Source organism: Mycteria americana, chromosome 1 (genome assembly GCF_035582795.1).
Source record: "Mycteria americana isolate JAX WOST 10 ecotype Jacksonville Zoo and Gardens chromosome 1, USCA_MyAme_1.0, whole genome shotgun sequence".
Classification (NCBI taxonomy): domain Eukaryota; kingdom Metazoa; phylum Chordata; class Aves; order Ciconiiformes; family Ciconiidae; genus Mycteria; species Mycteria americana.
In genome coordinates, this window is record NC_134365.1 from 206357698 (window position 1) to 206377126 (window position 19429).

The following is a 19429-nucleotide window of genomic DNA, read 5'->3' on the forward strand; positions in this document are numbered from 1 at the left end:
GGGAACATTATTATGGTTTAACATATTTGTCTGTAATTGAGAAAAGCACACATTTCTGGGTTATGTTTCTTGTTTCTTCCTGTTAGTTCAAATCATCCACCAAATGGTAAAGCAAAGGGATGTTAAGCTAGCAGTACAAACCCATAATGATAAAGAAACACTGTTTAGAAGAGACAGTCGTGCTCTAGGGTAACCATGCACTGAAGGGTTTGGTGAAATTGCCCTTTATGTGCAATTTATGTGAAATTGCCCTTTATGTGCAATTGCCCTTTATGTGCAATGAAATTGCCCTTTATGTGCACAGATCTCGGAGGTCTGTTAGGGTTCTCCAAGATGACAATTGCTGTAGTTTTCACAGAAGATCTGGAGTGAAACGTTTTATATGAGTTCTCGTCTTAATATTGTCTTCCATTTCCAAGATACGTATTAATTTGCATTCTTCTTTATAACTTTATAAGTGTAATGCCCAAGTCACAGTTCTGATTCTGTGCAATCTACAATTTATTTGCATCTCAATTCCAATCCCCCCTATGTTAAGCGTGTGCTAAGCAGGGAGAGAGGATTTTAATTCTATGTTTGTACCTTACTTGCTATCAAATGATGAGGTTTTAATGTGCTTTGATCTGAAAAAGGATATATAGGCTGCATCTGATTAGGAAAAATAGTGTCAAGGAGTATTCCCAGGCCCTGAAATCCAGTCATCATGTTGCTAAATTGTCAGCCTCGTCTCTGCTTAGTTTTGGCCCAGGCCAAGTGTCATTCTCAGAGGTCGTTGCTGGGCAAAACCAGGAGTTGGCAGAGGCCAGCTGCCATTCCTGGTGGGCAGTTTGCCTGTGGCCACCCTGTCTTGGAGGGTAAGAGGTTTACGATGGGGATGTGGGCTCTCCCATGGCTGTTGACCTTTGTGCAGAATGACGTCAGGCACGTACAATATATTAGTAGATACACGGCCAACTTGGCCTACAGTTCCCAGGACATGTTGGCTGTCTGGTTTTGGGCTCAGCACTTCAAAGGAATCCGCGATAAAGCCCTGAGCACCCATCTGGTGAAAACTGAACCCCTTTACCTTGTTCCATTTTGGCACGTCGGATATTTCAGGCAACCACAACAGCCCATGTTTTGTGAAAAACGTCACCTGACGGGCGCTGCATCACTTCTGAGATCAGTGTGATCTCATTTAGAGGTCTGTGAAAGATGAGCTGTGTGCCCCGTATTCCCAGGCTGGATTTGGCACTGATAGACATGTATACAAAAGAAATAAAGGGTCTGTTTTGATTTTAATAGAAGCTGATTAAAAACCTGGATCCTGTACTTGTTCTGCTCTCCAGATTTCATTTGGTTATCAGATCATATTTGGCCTAGTACCCCATATGTTTAAATGACCACGTATATATAAAATAGCATTTACTGCTTTATTGATGCTGATCATGTAGGCTACAGGTATCAATCTCATCTGGTAGTGCTCTGAAAATTCAGATGCATAAATGTTTCTCCATTTAGTATAAATGTAATTCAGCTTCTTGCATAACAAAACATTGTAAAAGACATAAAGAGTTTTCCAGTTATTATTTTAACACTTGATTTATTTTAATAGGATTTTTTTGTTGCTGTTTTAGTTACAGGAATAAGCAAAAAAAGTTTTGTAACAGTTTTTCTTTTGTCTTCAAACTAAAGGCCAAATTCCCTGACTTTTAGCAGCCCTCTGGACAAAAGCACCTCACCACAATCAAATCTTTAAAAAAATTTAGTTAAGGATTTTTATTTAGTCATAAACTTTTGACAAGATTAAAGGCTTGTTCTTGGATGATGTCAGGAGTAGGGAATAGCTTTAACAAGTCGTTATATTAGAAATGCTTGGTGGCTTTTAAACACAGACACTGTGGATCTCTGAGGAATGTTTATAGGCACTGGGATAACCTTGCAGCAAAGAGAGCAATAGATTATATCATCATTTATTTCAGATATCTATCTGTTTCTGCTTCCAGCTTGGATTTTATTCTTTATCCTTAGTTAGAACAGCCCTCAGGCAGATTAGAACAATTTGATGTAGTCTTTCACAGCATTTTCAGAACATGTCATATAAATGGTATAAATGAATCACTAATGATTTCACTCCTGTCCAACTCTCTGCCCATACCAAATTGTGCCACAAAATTGAGCTTAAGAGGCGGTGTTGCTGAATACCAATTCTGATAACAAGGATATGTGATAAATGACATTTAAATGGTATACTTTCTTAATTTGTCAATCAATAATCCACAAAGATAAGGATAAGGGTCAAGGAAATAAGTATAGTATTTTAGCATAGCTGAAACTCACAGAATCACAAAATAGATGAAGTGGAAAGGTGCATCTGGAGATTGTCTAGTCCACCCCCCCTGCTCAAGGTAGGGTCACCAACAGCAGGTTGCTTGGGACCATGTCCAGTCGAGTTTTGAATATCTCCAAGGATGGAGACTCCACAACTTCTTTGGGCAACCTCTGTCTGACCACCTTTGGAACACAGCCCTCTCCCCCCCCAAAAAAGGGTTTTTTTAAGCATGTAATTAAGTTTTCCTGTGTTACAATTTGTGTCCAATACGTCTTGTCCTTTCACAGACCCGGCTCCATCTTCTTTACTCCCTCCCATCATGTATTTATACACAGTTATAAAATTGATCCCTCCCTAGATACCTCCTGCAAGAACCTTAAAGATGAAGAATGTGTTGATTAAATCTATATGTATGATAACTCCATTCCATCTACAAAATCTGATCTCACACCTCTACAGCACTGATGCAACTCTATTGAGTTAAATGTATTTCTTTCTATTTACACTATTGAAGTGAGATATTGGTATCAGGTGTGTCTTGCTAATAACCACATGAAGTTTTAAATTTAATTCTATGTATGTTCAGTGAGGTTTGCTGTTAACCGTTCTGGTAGAAGTCAACTGTAGAATCACAATTAAACCCAAACTGGAAGAAAAGGACAGAAAAGAAAGGGGAAGATACACATTCACATTTTCAAAATCTTTAAATGAGAGGCTTTATATAAGCTATAAACTACAGGGTACACCTCCTACATGAAAATATGACAAGTAGATGTTTTAAATAACATTTGCAGAAGTTGTAAATATACTCAAAAAGGTTTGTTAGCCATTGCTGTATTTTAGAAACTCTGAAAGTATGAATATTCAGCCTAAAGCTCATCTTAGACTCTTAGGAAAAAAGCAGGTCATACCAAATACAGTATATCCCTTCAAATAATTCCTTTTGCATTGCTGTAATATGTTGTAGCTGACCTCAGTGTCATAGTAATTTAGCTATTACAAATATAAAGCATCTCTAAAAGGATATCACTGGCTACTGGATTATTTAATACTGTTCTTAGCAAGAACACAGGTAAATATAAAAAGGAAAACAGCCATACTCTACAATTATGTTGAACTTCTAGACAAATAGGTCTCTATTCTTTTAGAGAGTCATAAGGAACATTCAGACATGTTTGAAGGAAACCTCTTCATCTTACAGTCTAAATTTTTGAAAACATCAATGTATCTGCTTGATAATATTAGAAGAGTTCCTCAGAGATACTGTTGTAAACAGGTCCAACCATCAATTAAACATCATTTAACTTTTCCCACATGCTTGTTTGCATTTATCTTTTGTTGTTCACTCTGAAGTTTTACCTCCCATTGAAAAAGGTTTTATAATTTTAAAAAGAAAAGACCTCTGCCTGTGAAATGGCTTGTGTACAAATGAAGAAGGAAAGGAGAAAGAAAAAGTTCACTGTTTCTCATCATAGAAATAGATCCAAATGTCTAGGGGATGGTACCTAGAGAAAGGGATCATCTTTAAAAAGGAAGGTTTTTTTCACAAATAAACCTAGGAAGCAGGAACACATGTGGATAGATATATTCTGGTAATTAACAAGACTACACACGCCTCTGAGCTCATTTTCTTTTTGGGAAATATTATGCAAGAAGCCTTTGGCTATCAGAAGAAATTAATCAGGTGGGACATTCTTGCAATAATATCTGTCTTCAATGACAGCTTTAGAAGTTAAACAAATAGACAATTTCTGGCATAACCACACTGCTCTCTAGAAGGGGATTAGCAAAATGAGACCTCAAGTCTTCATGGAGTGTTTCTGCTCTCCGTTGCCAAACAGGTTCTCAAGATCAGGCAAGTTTTGCCATGTCTTTTAACAATAGTTTTTAATTGTCACTACTTACAAGGGTCTAGCAAGAAGTTAAAATTTTAACTCAGGAATGTAATTTCTCAGGGGTTTGCAAACAGTGGCCAATAAATTACTGCAAATGTCCTTGAAAAGTTCTGGGATGGCTGCCAACAAGTTTCAGTGCACCAGACAGGGAATGCACTATCACAAATGCTGAATGTCCGCTCATTCATGGCAAATGTGAATATTCCAAGTAGATGGAATACCTTCTCAAATAGCTGCTAATTTAAAGTATTCCCTGTGCTTAAAAAACAGGATATTTCTTCCACCCTTCTTCAATTGGGAACCAAGTTGTCTATTGCATGCAAGCTACACACATTCATTCATTTCACGATTTAATTCAGATCTACATTTGTACTCTTCCCCCTCTGTGACAAATGACATTTTCCCTCATGCTTTACGTGACATTATTGTTGGTCACTGCAGTGAAACCTTTTCTTATTAAACCATTTTTTAAAATGCTAGTGAAACTTGCAGCGTATTATTTATCACTGGAATAAGCTGTTCAATTCCATTGATTTCAATGAAGCTATGTCCATCTATGACACTGGTGGTTTGGCCTGCTTTTCCTACTTGACCCATACCACAGCTGATAATTGGTTTGACAGTCTATAATAGGCCCATATATTGTTAACCTTGTTTCATGCGGACAGTTATAATCCCACTGAAATTCTGATCTCTCATTCCTCTAAAATAATAGTTGCTGTATTGAGGAGGTTTGTCTTGGCATTGTGATTCTGTAGTAAATCCAAATCACATCGTCTTGTCCCCAGCTCCCATGAGAAAGACTTGGACAGATCCCAAACCTTTCAGGTATATTTAACAAAGTGCTTATTGTGGTATCATTAAGCATGTGCAGTGGAACAGAGACTACCGTCAGCCGTATGTGTTGAAGACCAGAAGCCACAGGGTTTGGTCAACATTCGGTATGGAGAAGAATAATTTCATCAATGTCAGTGCATTTAGGTGATTTAACCAGTGAAAGATGTGGCTGTTTATCATATGTATGGGACTGCATTTTCCAACTCAAGTTCAACCGCACCATAGCTTCAGTCAGCTGCAGCACTGCTCTCAATGCCTTTGCTTGTACAGTACTTCTTCTCCACCTGATGGAACCCTGGCGCACACCTTTATGCTGGTGGAGCATGAATGCTGGGGATGAAGGGTTCAATACGTTCATAAGTCTCTGAGAAATTCCATGCTCTGTGGGAGGAATTTTTTAAAGCTAAGAGTCAAAATTAAAACAGCAGCACAACCTTTGTTATCAACTGTAAGCCACACATGAAAAGGGATGAGAGTCAAACTAGAACTGAGCTCTGGATCCCCACTTGACACACAATACTCCAGCTACACTGCAGTTCCATTCCTTGCTGATGCACAAAATATGAACAGGGGCAAGCTAACAAGCGCAGACCCTTTCCATAAGTACATGTCTTTACCTGCCAAAAAGAGCACAAGAGTTAGAAATTTTAGCAGAATTGCACTGGTTTGCGTGCCTTCAGTAGGAGGCCCAAGGAGATGTAGATTTCTGCTTGACATCCAGGGGAGGATGGTCAGTGGCTGGGAAGTCTCTGCACCTGTTGCCTGTATAATGTAGGCAAGTCCCTTCAGTGAGAGTTAGGTATTTTAGCATCTTTGGGGATCTAAGCCTTATAGTCTGTCTACATACAGGTGATTCTTAATGTGGCCTGTCGTCAACATAGTCTGGTGCTGAGTGTCATGCTGAAATCCGGTTCAACTCATCCACATTGCCTTCATAACAGACCAAAATCAGACTTTTAAACCTTGTCTGTCCATATGGATAGTGATGTCAATAACCTTTCAGGAAGGACAGCAGACATATAGGCATTGTGGCAGTTTAGTATCGATCATAGATTAATAGAATAATTTTGGATACAAGGGCACTCTGTGGGTCATCTCATCCAAACCTCTGCGCAGTGCAGGACCAGCCTCGAAGTTAAATCAGGTTACTTAGGGCCTTCTCTAGTTAAGTTTTGAATATTTCCAATTAGAGTGATTCCACAAGCTTTTGGATAACTTGTCCCAGTGTTTGACCACCCTCACAGTGATTAGTTTTCCTTTAGAGCTCACTGAAATGTCCTTTGCTGCAACTTGTGATTTTTGCCCCTTGTATTTTTGCTGTGCACATCCAAGAAGAGACTGGCTCCATCCTTCCTGTAGCCCCTTTTAGGTAGCTGGAGATGATTGTTAGAAACCCCTTTAGTCGTCTTTTCTGACTAAACAGATCTGGTTCCTTCAGCCTCTCTGTGGCTGTTTTGGACCAGCACCTTAACCATCATGGTCACCCTTCACTGAACTCCTAGTTTGTTCATCCTTTTCTTCAGCTGAAGGGGGCTCAAAACTGGACACAATACTCCAGATGCAGGTTCACAAGAGCTGAACGACGGGGAGTATTCATCTCTCAACCTGCTGCCACATTCTTCCTAATGCAGCTCAGTCTGCAGCCTCTGTCACTGCAAGGCAAACAGCTGACTCATGTTCAACCTGTTGTCTACCAGGATGCCAAGGCTTTTTCTGCAAAGCTTCTGCTTAGCCAGTGTGTCCCCAGTTTGGACTGAGGCATGGGGTTATTCCATGTCAGACGCAGGAATTTCCATTTGTCATCACTGAACCTCATGAGGTTCTTGCCAGCACATTTCTCCAGCCTGCCGAGGTCCTTCTGAAAGGCAGCCCTGCAGCACGTGGACAAATTTCCCTAATGTGATGTCACTGACAAACTTGCTGAGGGTTCACATCATTCTATTGTTCATATCATTAGTGAAGATCTTCAGCAGTATTGACCCCAGAGGTCAATAGGACCTGAGAACCTGACCCCTGAGGAACGCTGCTAGTAACCAGCCACCAGTTGTACTTGGAATTGCTGACCATTTTGCTCAAGCCTCTTGGACCTTCTGCTTATCTACCGAATTTGTAGTCCACCTATCCCATTATATCTCAGCAGTTTGGCTGCAAGGATGCTATGGATCACTGTCAAAAATCAGCAGATGCCTCTACTGCTTTCACCTCATCCAGCAAGACAGTTGTCTCATAGCAGACTCTCAGGTCAGTCCATCACAATTTGCCCCTGGTAAATCTATTCTGGCTGTTCCCAGTCACCCTCTTGTCTTTCATGTGCCTGGACATTGCTTCCAGGAGGATTTACCCCTTAATTTTACCATGGGCTGAGGTTAGGCTGACTGGTCTGCACCTGCCTGAATCCTTCTTACCTTCCTTGTAGATGGCCTTGACATAGAATCATAGAATCAATCATAGAATCATAGAATCATAGAATCATAGAATCAGAATAACCTTTCTTGGCAAAAGCACAGTCTAGACAAGATGGCCCAACACCCTGTCCAGCTGAATCTTACAAGTGTCCAATGCTGGGGAATCCACCACTTCCCTGGGGACATTACTCCAATGCCTGATTGTTCTCATTGTGAAAAATTTTCCTCTTGTGTCCAATCGGAATCTCCCCAGGAGCAACTTGTACCCGTAAGTGGTACATGTGGTATCGGAATACTGTGGCAAGGTGGCTACCATCTCTTACACCTCAGCTCTGGTCTGCGGCCGATGCATGAAAAAAGTGTAAAATGTTCAGATATGACAATGTTAGGGCCATGTATGACTTTGGAACAGAAAAAGTTTTAAAAGAAACCCTAACAGACTGCCTGTCTTTTTACAGTTAATTAGTGACAGTGATCAGTACAGGTTTTCTCTCCTCTCCATTCTTTAAGGCGTCCCTTCTGAATAAGACATGGTATTAGCTGCAGTCCCTGACTTCACTGCTTACTTCTGATTAAGTTCCATGTTTCAAGGTAAGCACATGCCATAGTGCTGTATGAAATGAGGATGGATTTAAGCATAGGATTTAAGGGGGAGGAAGGGGCAAATACTGTACCCCAAGTATCCAGCTTACTGCTCCAGTGCATCTTTTTGTCTGCCTTGCCTTTAAATTGATTCTCTGATGCAGACATTCTGTAATAATACTTTGAAATTATTTGCATCCAGTCTACAGAACCTTTTAGTTCTAGTTTTAAATTAAAGACTCCAGTGGTTTCAGTCCTTGATAAGTAAAGCAGCAGGATTTCACACCAATCACACCAAGGCTCGGTTACATTTTAGTCACAGCAGTGAAGTGATGCATGAAACTGACTGTACTGTAAAATCTCATTGTTATATGGATGAGGAAATGGACTGGCTCCAGACAGTAAAACAATCCCAAGACAGAGAAAAATGCATATTGAAGCTTTCAGCAGAGAGAGTTGTTCAGAGCAAAATGTGTTCTTTTGTTAGGGGGCTGCAAACCATGGTCTAAAGCTAATTAGGCAATGGGAGCTGTTCTTGGGTGTCAGTGTGATGCTACAAGAGTACAGTATATGCTGTTCACGGAAGACATTGCACACTCACCTTATCCCTCCAAGTGCTGGATTTTTGTAGAATAGAGTGAAAAAGAGCATAGGTGTTTACCTCCAGATGAATTTTTATGGAGGATGACTTGTGTATCTCTTAAGCCCTTTATTTAGTCTTTCCTTCCCTGCTTGTAGTTATTTATTTTCATGATTTCAGCATCACTAAAATAAGACCTTTCTGCTATTGCATTTGTCCATTTCAACCTGGACTCTGGTACCCGAGAGATGCCAAAGTGCAGAGAATTCACATCATAACTGATAACTCTCGGATTTGGGGTTCCGAAAACTGCTAATAAGTTAGGATCAGAATGCCTTGAGTATGAAACCGAGGAGAATTCATGCAATTTTCCGTTGGAAAATTTCCCATATGTTTTTCAAAAATAGTTCATCATAGAAAAATACACTCAATGTATTTTGCTACTGGTTGATTTCAGAATTCCTGAAAAATGCATCCAGAAAAAGTTTTGAGCCCTCATTGAAAATAGCTGTTTCCTTCGTACTACATAGGGAAAAAATTATCCTAATTATCTGTTTCTTCCCTCCTATGCTTTGAGCAAGTCAACAGCTCTCCACAGTACTGACTCAGCGTAAGCTGAGACCCTGCAAAGACTTCTGAAAGTCATCAAAACTAGGCTTTTGAAGGCTAGTGAGCAAAGCCTTCCCTCCAGTGAAAGCCCTTTGCCAGGTCACCCCTAACCATTTAAATTGAGCAGCTTAAGTACTGAAGCTAATGTGTAACACTGTGATGGATATAATACGCTCTCTGCAGGAAAGCCCCCCCGACCCTGGTCCTTTAAACACTGGTGCTTTCCCTCTCTGCCAGTCTCGTTACAAAGACTCATTTCTGTGTTGATAACACAGCAGTGATAATAAGTAGCAGCTCAATGCAGGAAGGAGGACTGTTGAGCCTGAGGGGAAATTTCATCTGTGATAGAGCAAATTTTGTTCAGTCCCCTGGACATCTTCTTCTGGACACAGATGTCAGTTCATGTGACCTGGGTCGGGCCCTCTTTAATGACCAGCTTGTTGCTGGAAGCCTTGTTTGTTGTGCTGCCTCAGCAGGAGGCATTGCAATCACAGGCTGAATTAAGCCTTTGAGCATTTTATTCTAACTCTGTCTAGAGAGGCACCATCAGCAAATGCAGTCCGAGTCCATGGCCACCCTGTCCCGAGAGCAGCCTGCTCGTATCAGTATCCATTCCCCTGCATTGCTGCCGTGCCAGAGTGTGGATGATCCAGGCTTTCCCATCAAGAAATCTCATTATTCATGAAGGCAGAATATTCTCTGCCCTCTTCTTCCTTTGTTTAATTTTTCCTTCATGTCAATTGCCTGAAATGAATAGTAGCCAGATACCTCTTTACTTTATCAGTAAGCAAAGCTGATAGCAAAGGTCCTGATCAGAATGTTTAGAGGAGTGGGAAACACTTCCCTGCGAGAAGAATTAGCTTGAGATCCTGCAATGAGAAGGGGTGGCTTTGGAGAATGACAGCAAAGAACAAAATATCATCTGTTAAAACAAAGAAATCAATATTCTCTGGACTTCTAAGTCCTGGCTGTGGACATTTGGAGTGTATTTTTCTCCCAGTGCATGAGTATACCAGCAGCCCCATTGATTTCGTGCTTATATCAGGAGGATGATCTATACCTGTTTTGGAGAGATGCTAGCTCTCTGGAGAGAACCACTGAGATTTCATGGCGAGATGTATCACAATTGCTATAAAATCGCAATTTATCTGCTAAATTCTTTTTGACTGAGATAACACCTTGCCAGAAAAGTGAAGCTGCTATGATTTTCTATAATAGCACTCATGACATTTACGTACCCTTGCCTCTTGCATATCTGCCTTGTGAATATCTCCAGGCCAGAATGTAAAGGGGCATGATATTTACAAATCACAGCTTTTTCCACAATTTACTTCGTGATGTAGACAAGAGCTGAGTCACAGAAGGTATGAAGCATTGTAGTGCTCCTGTCTTTGTTGGAGGTTTTCACATGTTCATAGTAAAGCACAAGCATAGGTGCGCTCAGGACCAGAGGTGGTGTTGAGCTATTAAACATGCCTATGAAAATCTAATATGTTCACAAACACTAGACCATTTTCTCAGTTCTCATCTGAGCCGTTCCTGTTTTCCTGTTGATGTATCTGTTAGAAAATACTGTTTGGGGTAGGAAGGGATTATTTTTTGTCTGCTGTACCCTTCAGTCATTTTCTGTTATTTTTCTTTGTTCAGCTTAATTTATATTTTGAGTGTAATTTACTTGTCTTTTAAAAAAGAATGTTCATATAATTAATGGTTTGTCAGTGAGACACGGTGTGTCTGGTTTCCACTTTACCGTTTTTTTCTGAAATTTGAAGATTTGAATCAAGAGAAGATGAATTCTTCAGCTTTTAAGCTCAATGAGTTCAAAATGCATTTTAATTTTCTTTCTGGTTCTCAGTTTCAATCCAGAGGACCTCACTTCTCAACACAAGTTCACGTCTTCCAATCCTGAATGAATTATTGAGCTTCTGAACACTTAGTTGGTGGAGAGAATCCTAAGGAAAAGAAAAAAGTAGAAAAGGAGGGAAAAAGAAATCAGAAGACTTGTGTAGAAATAAAACTCATTAAATTTGTTACTTTTATCTGTGTTACAATTGTGGAAAATGTATTTATGGAAGGGGTTTTTTTGTTTTGTTTCAGCTTTACAAGCTAAAGCTATAAACAGCACTTAAATTCACAGTTGATAGTCTATAAGTTATTTTTATGGTTGGCTTTAACTACTTGTTTACATGACACATCTTACAGAAATACCAGGCATTTAAACATCAACCAGCTACTGGCATTCAATGAAGCTCATTAGTTTTAATTGTATTTATTTGTATGCCTATTATAGTAGCATTTACCAGCTGAAATTAATATTGCCTAGATTGATTTCTCCATCAGTTATCTAGGCTGTATGCATAAACAATACAGACAGGCAACTTGAGAAAGCAAGTCATGTCACCTGTCCTAAACGCCCTTTTGAGGAAGGCATGAATCACTCTCCAAAGATGTTTCTTTTCTGACCACAGGAAGAGCCTTTTTTAAAGTGTTTGCCTTTTGTATACTGTACTTAGGCCAAAGGCATTGGGGCCATAATAAAAAAACAAGATCTCATTATGTAATTAAGCCAGGTATAAGCAGGGGGAGGAAGTCAGTAGCAGAGGTGGAATCTCATACCCAAGGATCCAGCAGACCAGTGACAGAGCAAGTAAAATAACCAGTCTTCAGCTTTCAGGCCAATATTTTACTTCAAGCCTTCCCTTCACCTTTATAGTCAGTGTGAGCTCTGCTATGGGAGTCAGTGGGAGCAGGATGAGAGCTGGATGGCCACCTGTAATGATTTAAAATTGGTGGGTTTATGTTTATCTGTTCAGAAATCACTGCTATACTTCACATATTTTCCAACCAGTGTCACATCACTTTGTGTTATTGGCTGCCTGGGGAGTGGTATAAACCAGAGAAGTGTCCCACTCAGGCCTTACTAATGAAACCTCTTTTGCATTGCAGTTGACCTGGACAGGTTGAATGATGATGTGAAACGTTACAGCTGCACTCCGAGAAACTACTCCGTCAATTTAAGGGAGGAACTGAAGCTGACAAATGTAGTTTTCTTCCCCCGCTGCCTCCTTGTCCAACGCTGCGGAGGAAACTGTGGCTGCGGGACTTCGAACTGGAAATCCTGCACCTGCATGTCAGGGAAAACAGTGAAAAAATATCATGAGGTATTTTCACTCTTTTTCTTGTCTTTGGTGCTTCTTTTGGGTATTTATTGCTTACATGGATTCTGAAGGCTTTTCTCAGAGCTATGTGTGCTGCTTACATTGATTATCATGTTATATTGATCATGCTATATCATGTTACATTATCATTATGATGTTATGTTATCATGCTTATATTGATTATCATGTTGGATCTGCAGTGTAAAACTCAATGGGCAAAAATCACTGACCACAGTGAAGTGTCATAGGCAAAGACGCTATCATTTAAGAGAGACCAGAGTGCGTAAGTGAATGCCCCCTGTGGTCACCGCTCTTCCTGAGGTGAAGGATCTGCTTAGGCTTCCAGACAGGTTCAGGCAGCCTGAGAGTGGAGCCTAGACTTAGATAACGGCATTGCTCTTGCTGTCCATGCTAGATACAAACTTGGTGCCTCACGGAGCAGCATTCGCACCTTCCACTGCAGTAAGCCATAGAGAGACACACACCCACCAAGTCAACCTGCAAGAAGGCCTGATTTTAAATAAGTTTAATAGTAATGTCTTTAATGTCACATTACAATATATACATAGCAGCACAGCTTCAGGGTACTGCAGCTTCTCTTTTTTTAGAACTTGTACTGTTTTCTTGATGAACTTCTGCCTTTGGGGTATAGAGTGGATACAAACAATCGCCCAGCGATTTACATTTGGAAGTGGTGAATGAGCAGAGTGGAAGGAGGTTCTATATGTGTTAGAAAGGGGTGTTAACAGGTATTTATGGGTAAGTTAATTTAGAAGAAGCTGGAGAGAGCTTTTGCCACCTCTCTGTGTGGATGTTACCACAACATCCTAGTGAACTTTGTTGCAGGAATGAGGCTTACGTTGGACTGATTTTTTCCAGCGAAGGACTGATACAATCACTGGAAATATTCTTTTTAGTAACACAGAAACATATGTTTCTTGAGGCATTTGACTGCACTTCCTCTTGTTTTGTGCTATATCTTTTAAAATTATGACCATGCTTGGAAATGACAATTAAGTCACTTGTAAACTCTCTTCCCTTCCAGATTTATACCTGTAGGAAGCAGCTGAATCTTTTGGCCTTAGCTTTTTTTGCACTCAGCAATCTTTTAGGATGGCAAAATTTTTGCATAAGAACAAAGTCCATCATATTTCTTTTTAGTCTATTCAGAAAACATTTAGAGAGGAAAAAAATAAAGAAAGAGCATTTTATATTCTTGCCCCTAAATCAGTATTTTCAGAACCAGACATGAACAATGTTCACTAAAGTGAACATATCTAGGAAAGTTACTTGGTATTATCCTTTCACTTGTCTGAAAGTAGGTAGCTGCATGCCATACTGACAATTTCTGACACATATCTCTTATAAGAGCCTTATTTGCCACTTGGCTTAAGTCTCAAGTGAAAATGAACTTTATGGACTTTAAATCTGGATGTGGTGTGGGGTCATACCATACAGGCATGAACTCGGGAGACCCTAGGGCTGCCATAGCAGAAGGCTGTTGAAGGTCAGACCTTTGCCTCACTGTGAGCAGTGTGTTTACTCTTTTCCAAGGTAGGAGATTTTTCTCACAATTAACTGCAGAATACGGCATACTCCACATCAGCTAGGACAAGAGAATAGTTAATATTTTATCTAATTTTAAGCAAGATGCAGGGGATGACCCTGGTAATTACAGAGCGGAAAGCCTTATCTCAGTGGTAGAAAAGTTAATTGGAAAAAAATTAATAGGTATAAAACACCTAGATGAATATGAGCTGATAAAATGAACTCAGAATGCCTTATGTATGAATAAATATTTATACAGCACCACAAGAGTGTACAAAAATTTACCATTTTTGGTAATTTTACCAGGTAAAAGACCTGGCACCTCCTTCAGAGAGTGAATAGTCGACCAGACAAGATCAGATGTGAATTAGAAGATGGTTAAGAGATAAAGAGCAAACAGGTGGAAGAGATGAGCAATTTTCTACATAGGAAGTGGCTATCTGTAGGTGCCCCCAGCATGTGGATTAAGTGTTATGTCATGTATGATCAATCTGGAGGGAGGTGAACAGAGAGGTGACAAAAACGACAGCTAGCACAGGAGATAACGTACCTTAACAGCAGAGAAGGCTGCGAGAGATTTCAGAAGGTCTACGTAACTATTTATAAATACAGTTCAGAAAAGCAGCAAATATTAGAATGAGCAGTTTCGACTATTCATATAACACTGGGTGCGTGAGGGGAGGAGGGAGAAACGAGGGGTGGAAGTTGGACTAAAGGTCAAGTAATGAATCACTGTGAAGAGCTTCAGGAAAACAGTTGTTTAGTGCAGTCATGATGGGGAAAAAAACAAGTGACAGTCTTCTGCAGGAAAAGAGGTGAACAGGTAGTAACACAGCAAATACTTATTATGGCCTGGATAAATTGGTGGGGTACATACCCTGGGTTTTCACCATTGGTGCTTAGAAGGATACAGGCAGGAGTAAAAGAGATATACAGAAGCAAAAAATATACATCAAGAGAGATACAGGAGAAGACACACATCAAAAACATTTGTAAGGAAAGCTGCTCAGAAGTTTTGGATCACTTCATTTAGAAAAAACTGAGAATAAGAGAGGACACAGTGAAAGATAGAAAATAGTGAATAGTACCTAAAAGAAAATTAGGTCTTCCTAAATAATCTTTTCCTTAAGAAAAGAACAAGTAGAGTCCGAGAGAGGTTGAAAGGGAACTAATTTAAAATTATAAAAAGGAATCTGATTTTTTTGCACAGTAAATCTATATGGAATTTCAACACTTAAATATGAGTGATGCATAATTCAGAGCGATTCAGAGAATTAGAAGTAAAATATAAACTAAAGAATCCTGGGTCACATCTGTATCAGAACTTATGACAGTACCTAGGGAGAAAAAAACAACTGATTATAAACATGTTATCAAGCACTTATTTTTTATCAGGTGTTTGGGAGCATCTGGTGCTGGGACACTGGAATATCACACTAACCAGGTGTTGGTCAGAACCAGGATGTCACGACAGATGTCCACTGCAAATTAATCACTAAATTCAGGAAATTCAATATTCACACTAATAAATCACTGCTAATTTATTTCACTAGTCCTTTGTTCTCTGAAAACCATATGAATTCAAGACAGCATTTCAGCTTTAACATTAAATGGCTTTTGTAAATTTAAATTTAAAGTTAATCCCTTAGGGATGAATTAACAGCTCACTGAGCAGAAATTTAGCCAAGTGGCTCCCATTAGCATGAGTGGAAGTCATGCAGATAAAGTCACATATGACATACTAAAGATGTGTCCATTAATTTTAGTCCAAAATATTTTCCACTTTATTATTATTATTAGCCATGCACGGCTAATCAGTTTTGTATTTTATTCTCCTTCGACACTTACCTCTAATTTTATTTAAATGCCTGGCAGTGAAAGCACTGAGGAGGGGCCTCTCGATATACTAGTTTTAGAACCATGGAGCTGGTTTACTCTTTTTGAAGCCAATTTGAAACCCACTAACCTTAACCAAAAAGCCTTTAGTTGCATAACGAAGGACAGAGCTTCACACTTTATGAAATCCCCAGTGCTGTTAATTTGGTTAAAAATCTCTGCCTGCTGCTGCAGGAGAATATAGGTGAGATTCAAACACAAGTCTCAATTACTTTGACTTACTTGCAAAAGCCACCAGAGGAAGTATAAGGTGGTGGAACAACGAAGGTGTTTGTAGCTGCTGAAACTGAATCCTGCAGACCCCAGACCACTTCTCTTGCCAGGCTGATTTTGCCTAACCACTATCCTGAAGCTTCATCTAGCTCCTGGACTGAGCTCCTGGACCCACCAGAGCTACTTGTCCTGTACGTGGGTATGCTCGTCCTCAACAGTAAAAAATGCGACTGGAAATCACTTAAGAGTTGTCTGGCGTTTCTGAGCTACCCAGTATTTCTGGGTGAGAAAGACAGGCAGGCAAATTTCTAGAAGTGATAGGCTCCTTTTTGGCTTTGTAGCCAGTGCCTTGCAGTGCCGGAGTAGGCATGCAGGCAGCTGTGGGGACACTAATGCCCAGGGCGTTTGTTGAGAGAGAAGCTTCTAGTCCAGAGAGATTTCAAGGTTATCTTCTCCTTATGCTCTTAATGTTTTTTAGTTTCCCCTTAGTTCCTATTCAAAGCCTCACACTGTACTCATCACCGAGCGCTCCCTCTTAGTACCACAGGACTAATAGCTATCACGTGTAGCCTTTAATTTCTCCAAGCTGTGAGTGCTGCTCCAGTTCCCTGAACAGACTCTACAGCTCTTTCCTATCATGTCCAATTGTAAGAAATAATGCAACAGCAGGGAAAATGAGAAAATGAGAATGCCACGGTAAGGGGTATCTTTTTCTTTATTGCCCTGGGAAATGCTAATAATGAGATCTTGGGTCTTTTTTATAACCTGGAAGTTTGCCATAACTTTACCAAAATACTCAGCAGTTTCCAGAAGTAAAAGGATTCATAACTTGAGTAAACAGATAGTTTTATGGGTGGGGTTTTTTTGCAGGAGTCTTATGATGCTCTGTGGTTTTCCACGGCTTCTGGATTTGCTTGAGACCAGAGCTCATGGACAAATACTCATGACTTACCACACAGTGTCATGAACCCTGCAAACCAAATAGGCCAAGTGCTGGCAGTGTCTCAAAATGTCTTTCAGGCACAGTCTACCATAAATGGTACTGAGTTATGTCGCAGGGCTCCATGCAAGGGAAAGACAAAGCAATTCATGGAAATGGATGCAGCACACCTTAATCAAACGCTCACATCTACTGCTGTCTAACTTGCTAAAGGGGAGCTGAAATGAAAATGTGTTTTCCATTGCAGTGCATTTCTTTGGAAATGCCTGGAGCTGCTCCTTAAAGAGAGGGGGGCTCTCAGCCCAGCCCAGAGGAGGTATGGGAGAACTCAGGACAGGACTCAATTCAGCTCGGGCTGCGGCTGTGCCATCCACCCAGCATGCACATACCTCAGAGAAACAAGAAATCAGTTTCCCCATCTCATTGCTGTAACTGATGAGATGTGAAATGAGTTTCTGTGAGGAATAAATGCTCTTAAGGTAGCAACCAGAATTTGTCAGAGTGTATAAACCTCCACAAACACACTGCTGAGCAGCACAGCTAAAAGGCATATAAGGAAAAAAGCAAAGTCGTGAAAGCTGAATGCATCTTTTACCTACTTACTTGTCTCTCCTGTAAAGACTAATGCATTTTTCACTGTCTATACGGTGCTTCTTCCCCCCTCCTCCCATCCCCCCCTTTCTGAAGCATTATACCTCCATTCACGTTTCGTGTTGACTGGAGCTTGTCTGGTGCCATCACAGGACATACATGCAATTAATTCTCAACAACAAGGTTTAGATTAGAGTTAGGGTGGCTACTTCATAACCTCGTGCTGCCCTGAGAGAGGTAGCAGGCACCTCAGAGTAGCTACACACTACTAAGTCTTTGCACAAATTCCTGGGGCATAGAAACAGCTTTAACTGGACCAAGCATTGTAAAGGGAAAACAAGACAGTAGGGAATATTATTGGGGAGAAAAGAATAGGGGAGCAGGGGAGAAAATAGAAAGGTAACATGGGACTTAAGTAAGACAGAGGAGTTGTTGCAATGGTGTTAAGAAATGTAACAAATACCATTTGGTGTTGTGTGGGCTTTTTTCTTTTTTTTTTTTTTCTCTTTTTTTCCCAGAGAAATGAGAAGCAAACCTTAAGGAGGCACTTGAGAAAGCAGACAATAATTTTCACCCTGTCTTTACACAGGGAAACATAATATAACTGGACAAAAATGATACAAATGCTGCTGATACAACGAAGGAAGTTTGCTAAGGGATTAGAAAGAGCGTCATCAAACCAGTGTGCAAGGAATACGGTCTGATTGTTGTATGTCCTGGAGTTGATAGTACATGTATAAAGGAGATAAAAAGTTGTTACGGTAATAAAGGCACAGAATTAACCTGACAAAAGAGTTAATGCATAGAAATGTTATACAAGAAACAGCAATGGGATTTATTTGGAATGCAAATACAAGGAAACAGAATGAGTCAGAAATGACTGCTAGGTCACAGGATGAGCAGAGAGAGCACAGATGTGCAGTGAGAGAAAACAGGTTCATTTTTACTAGATGAAAATGAAAATTCTTGGGATGACATCTGGAAGTTTAGCAAGTGAGACATACTGCGATACCTCTCTGGGCAGAGTGGCAATTTGGGAAGGGGGAACACCTTTATCTGGTCAGTGAAAAAGCAATAGTTGCAGCAATAATGCGTGACAAGATCACCAAAAGTGAGGGTCGTCTTAATGTCATGTATGTCAAAAACATCATAGCTTTAGTGACTGTTTCAGATGCCTGAGTTTTAAGCCAGTTAAATTTTTTTCCTGTATGCTGTGTTAAAACCAGGTGTTTCTTATTCATACAAATGAAAAAATAGAATCAATACTCCCATCTACATTTAATAATCCCTTAGTTTGAGTGCTACCACTGATCAGCAAAAGAACTCTTTTTTTCTTGTTCCTGATATCCTATAATTATCTCTGGTAAGAAAGAATACAGCTTTGGGTCTATGTTGTTATTTTAGGCTATGTTCCTACTACAATAAAGGTCCTTATGCTAAATTATGAACCACTTTCCCATAATGCTTGGTTTCTTATGCTCAGAGTACAGCTAAACTGTGTGTGACCTTTGGATTAGATAACTTCCAAAAATTGCGGAGTAAGATTTTTCATCTGTATCAGAAGTTGGATCTGTGTTGAATGTTTTGCACTTTTGATGCTTCCTCTTTCATGAATCTCAGACAAATATAATTTGGTTTGCATGCTAGAATGACGATATTTTTAGATGAGCAAAAGGAGATTAGATAATGCTGTATAGCAGGATTTTAAAATAAGTTCTGCAAAGTACAAATTTTACTATCTAAAATAGCATCCAGAGTTGTTCTCTATCTTCTGTCACTGGTATATGAAGCTAACCAGATATTTGGTAAGCCGTAGTCATGTTATTGATTATCTGTGGTCTTCTTAAGCTAATCAGAAAAAAAG

General features: G+C 39.9%; 1 protein-coding gene across 3 annotated transcripts in view; it reads left to right on the forward strand.

Moving 5' to 3' along the window:
• The window catches only part of PDGFD (platelet derived growth factor D), a 148453-nt gene that overhangs the window by 122908 nt on the left and 6116 nt on the right, over nucleotides 1-19429 (forward strand). For all 3 annotated transcript variants that reach the window (XM_075491024.1, XM_075491027.1, XM_075491026.1), the window contains one exon: nucleotides 12166-12380. In XM_075491024.1, the coding sequence (XP_075347139.1) occupies nucleotides 12166-12380 (215 nt within the window). The remainder of the gene's footprint in view (nucleotides 1-12165; nucleotides 12381-19429) is intronic.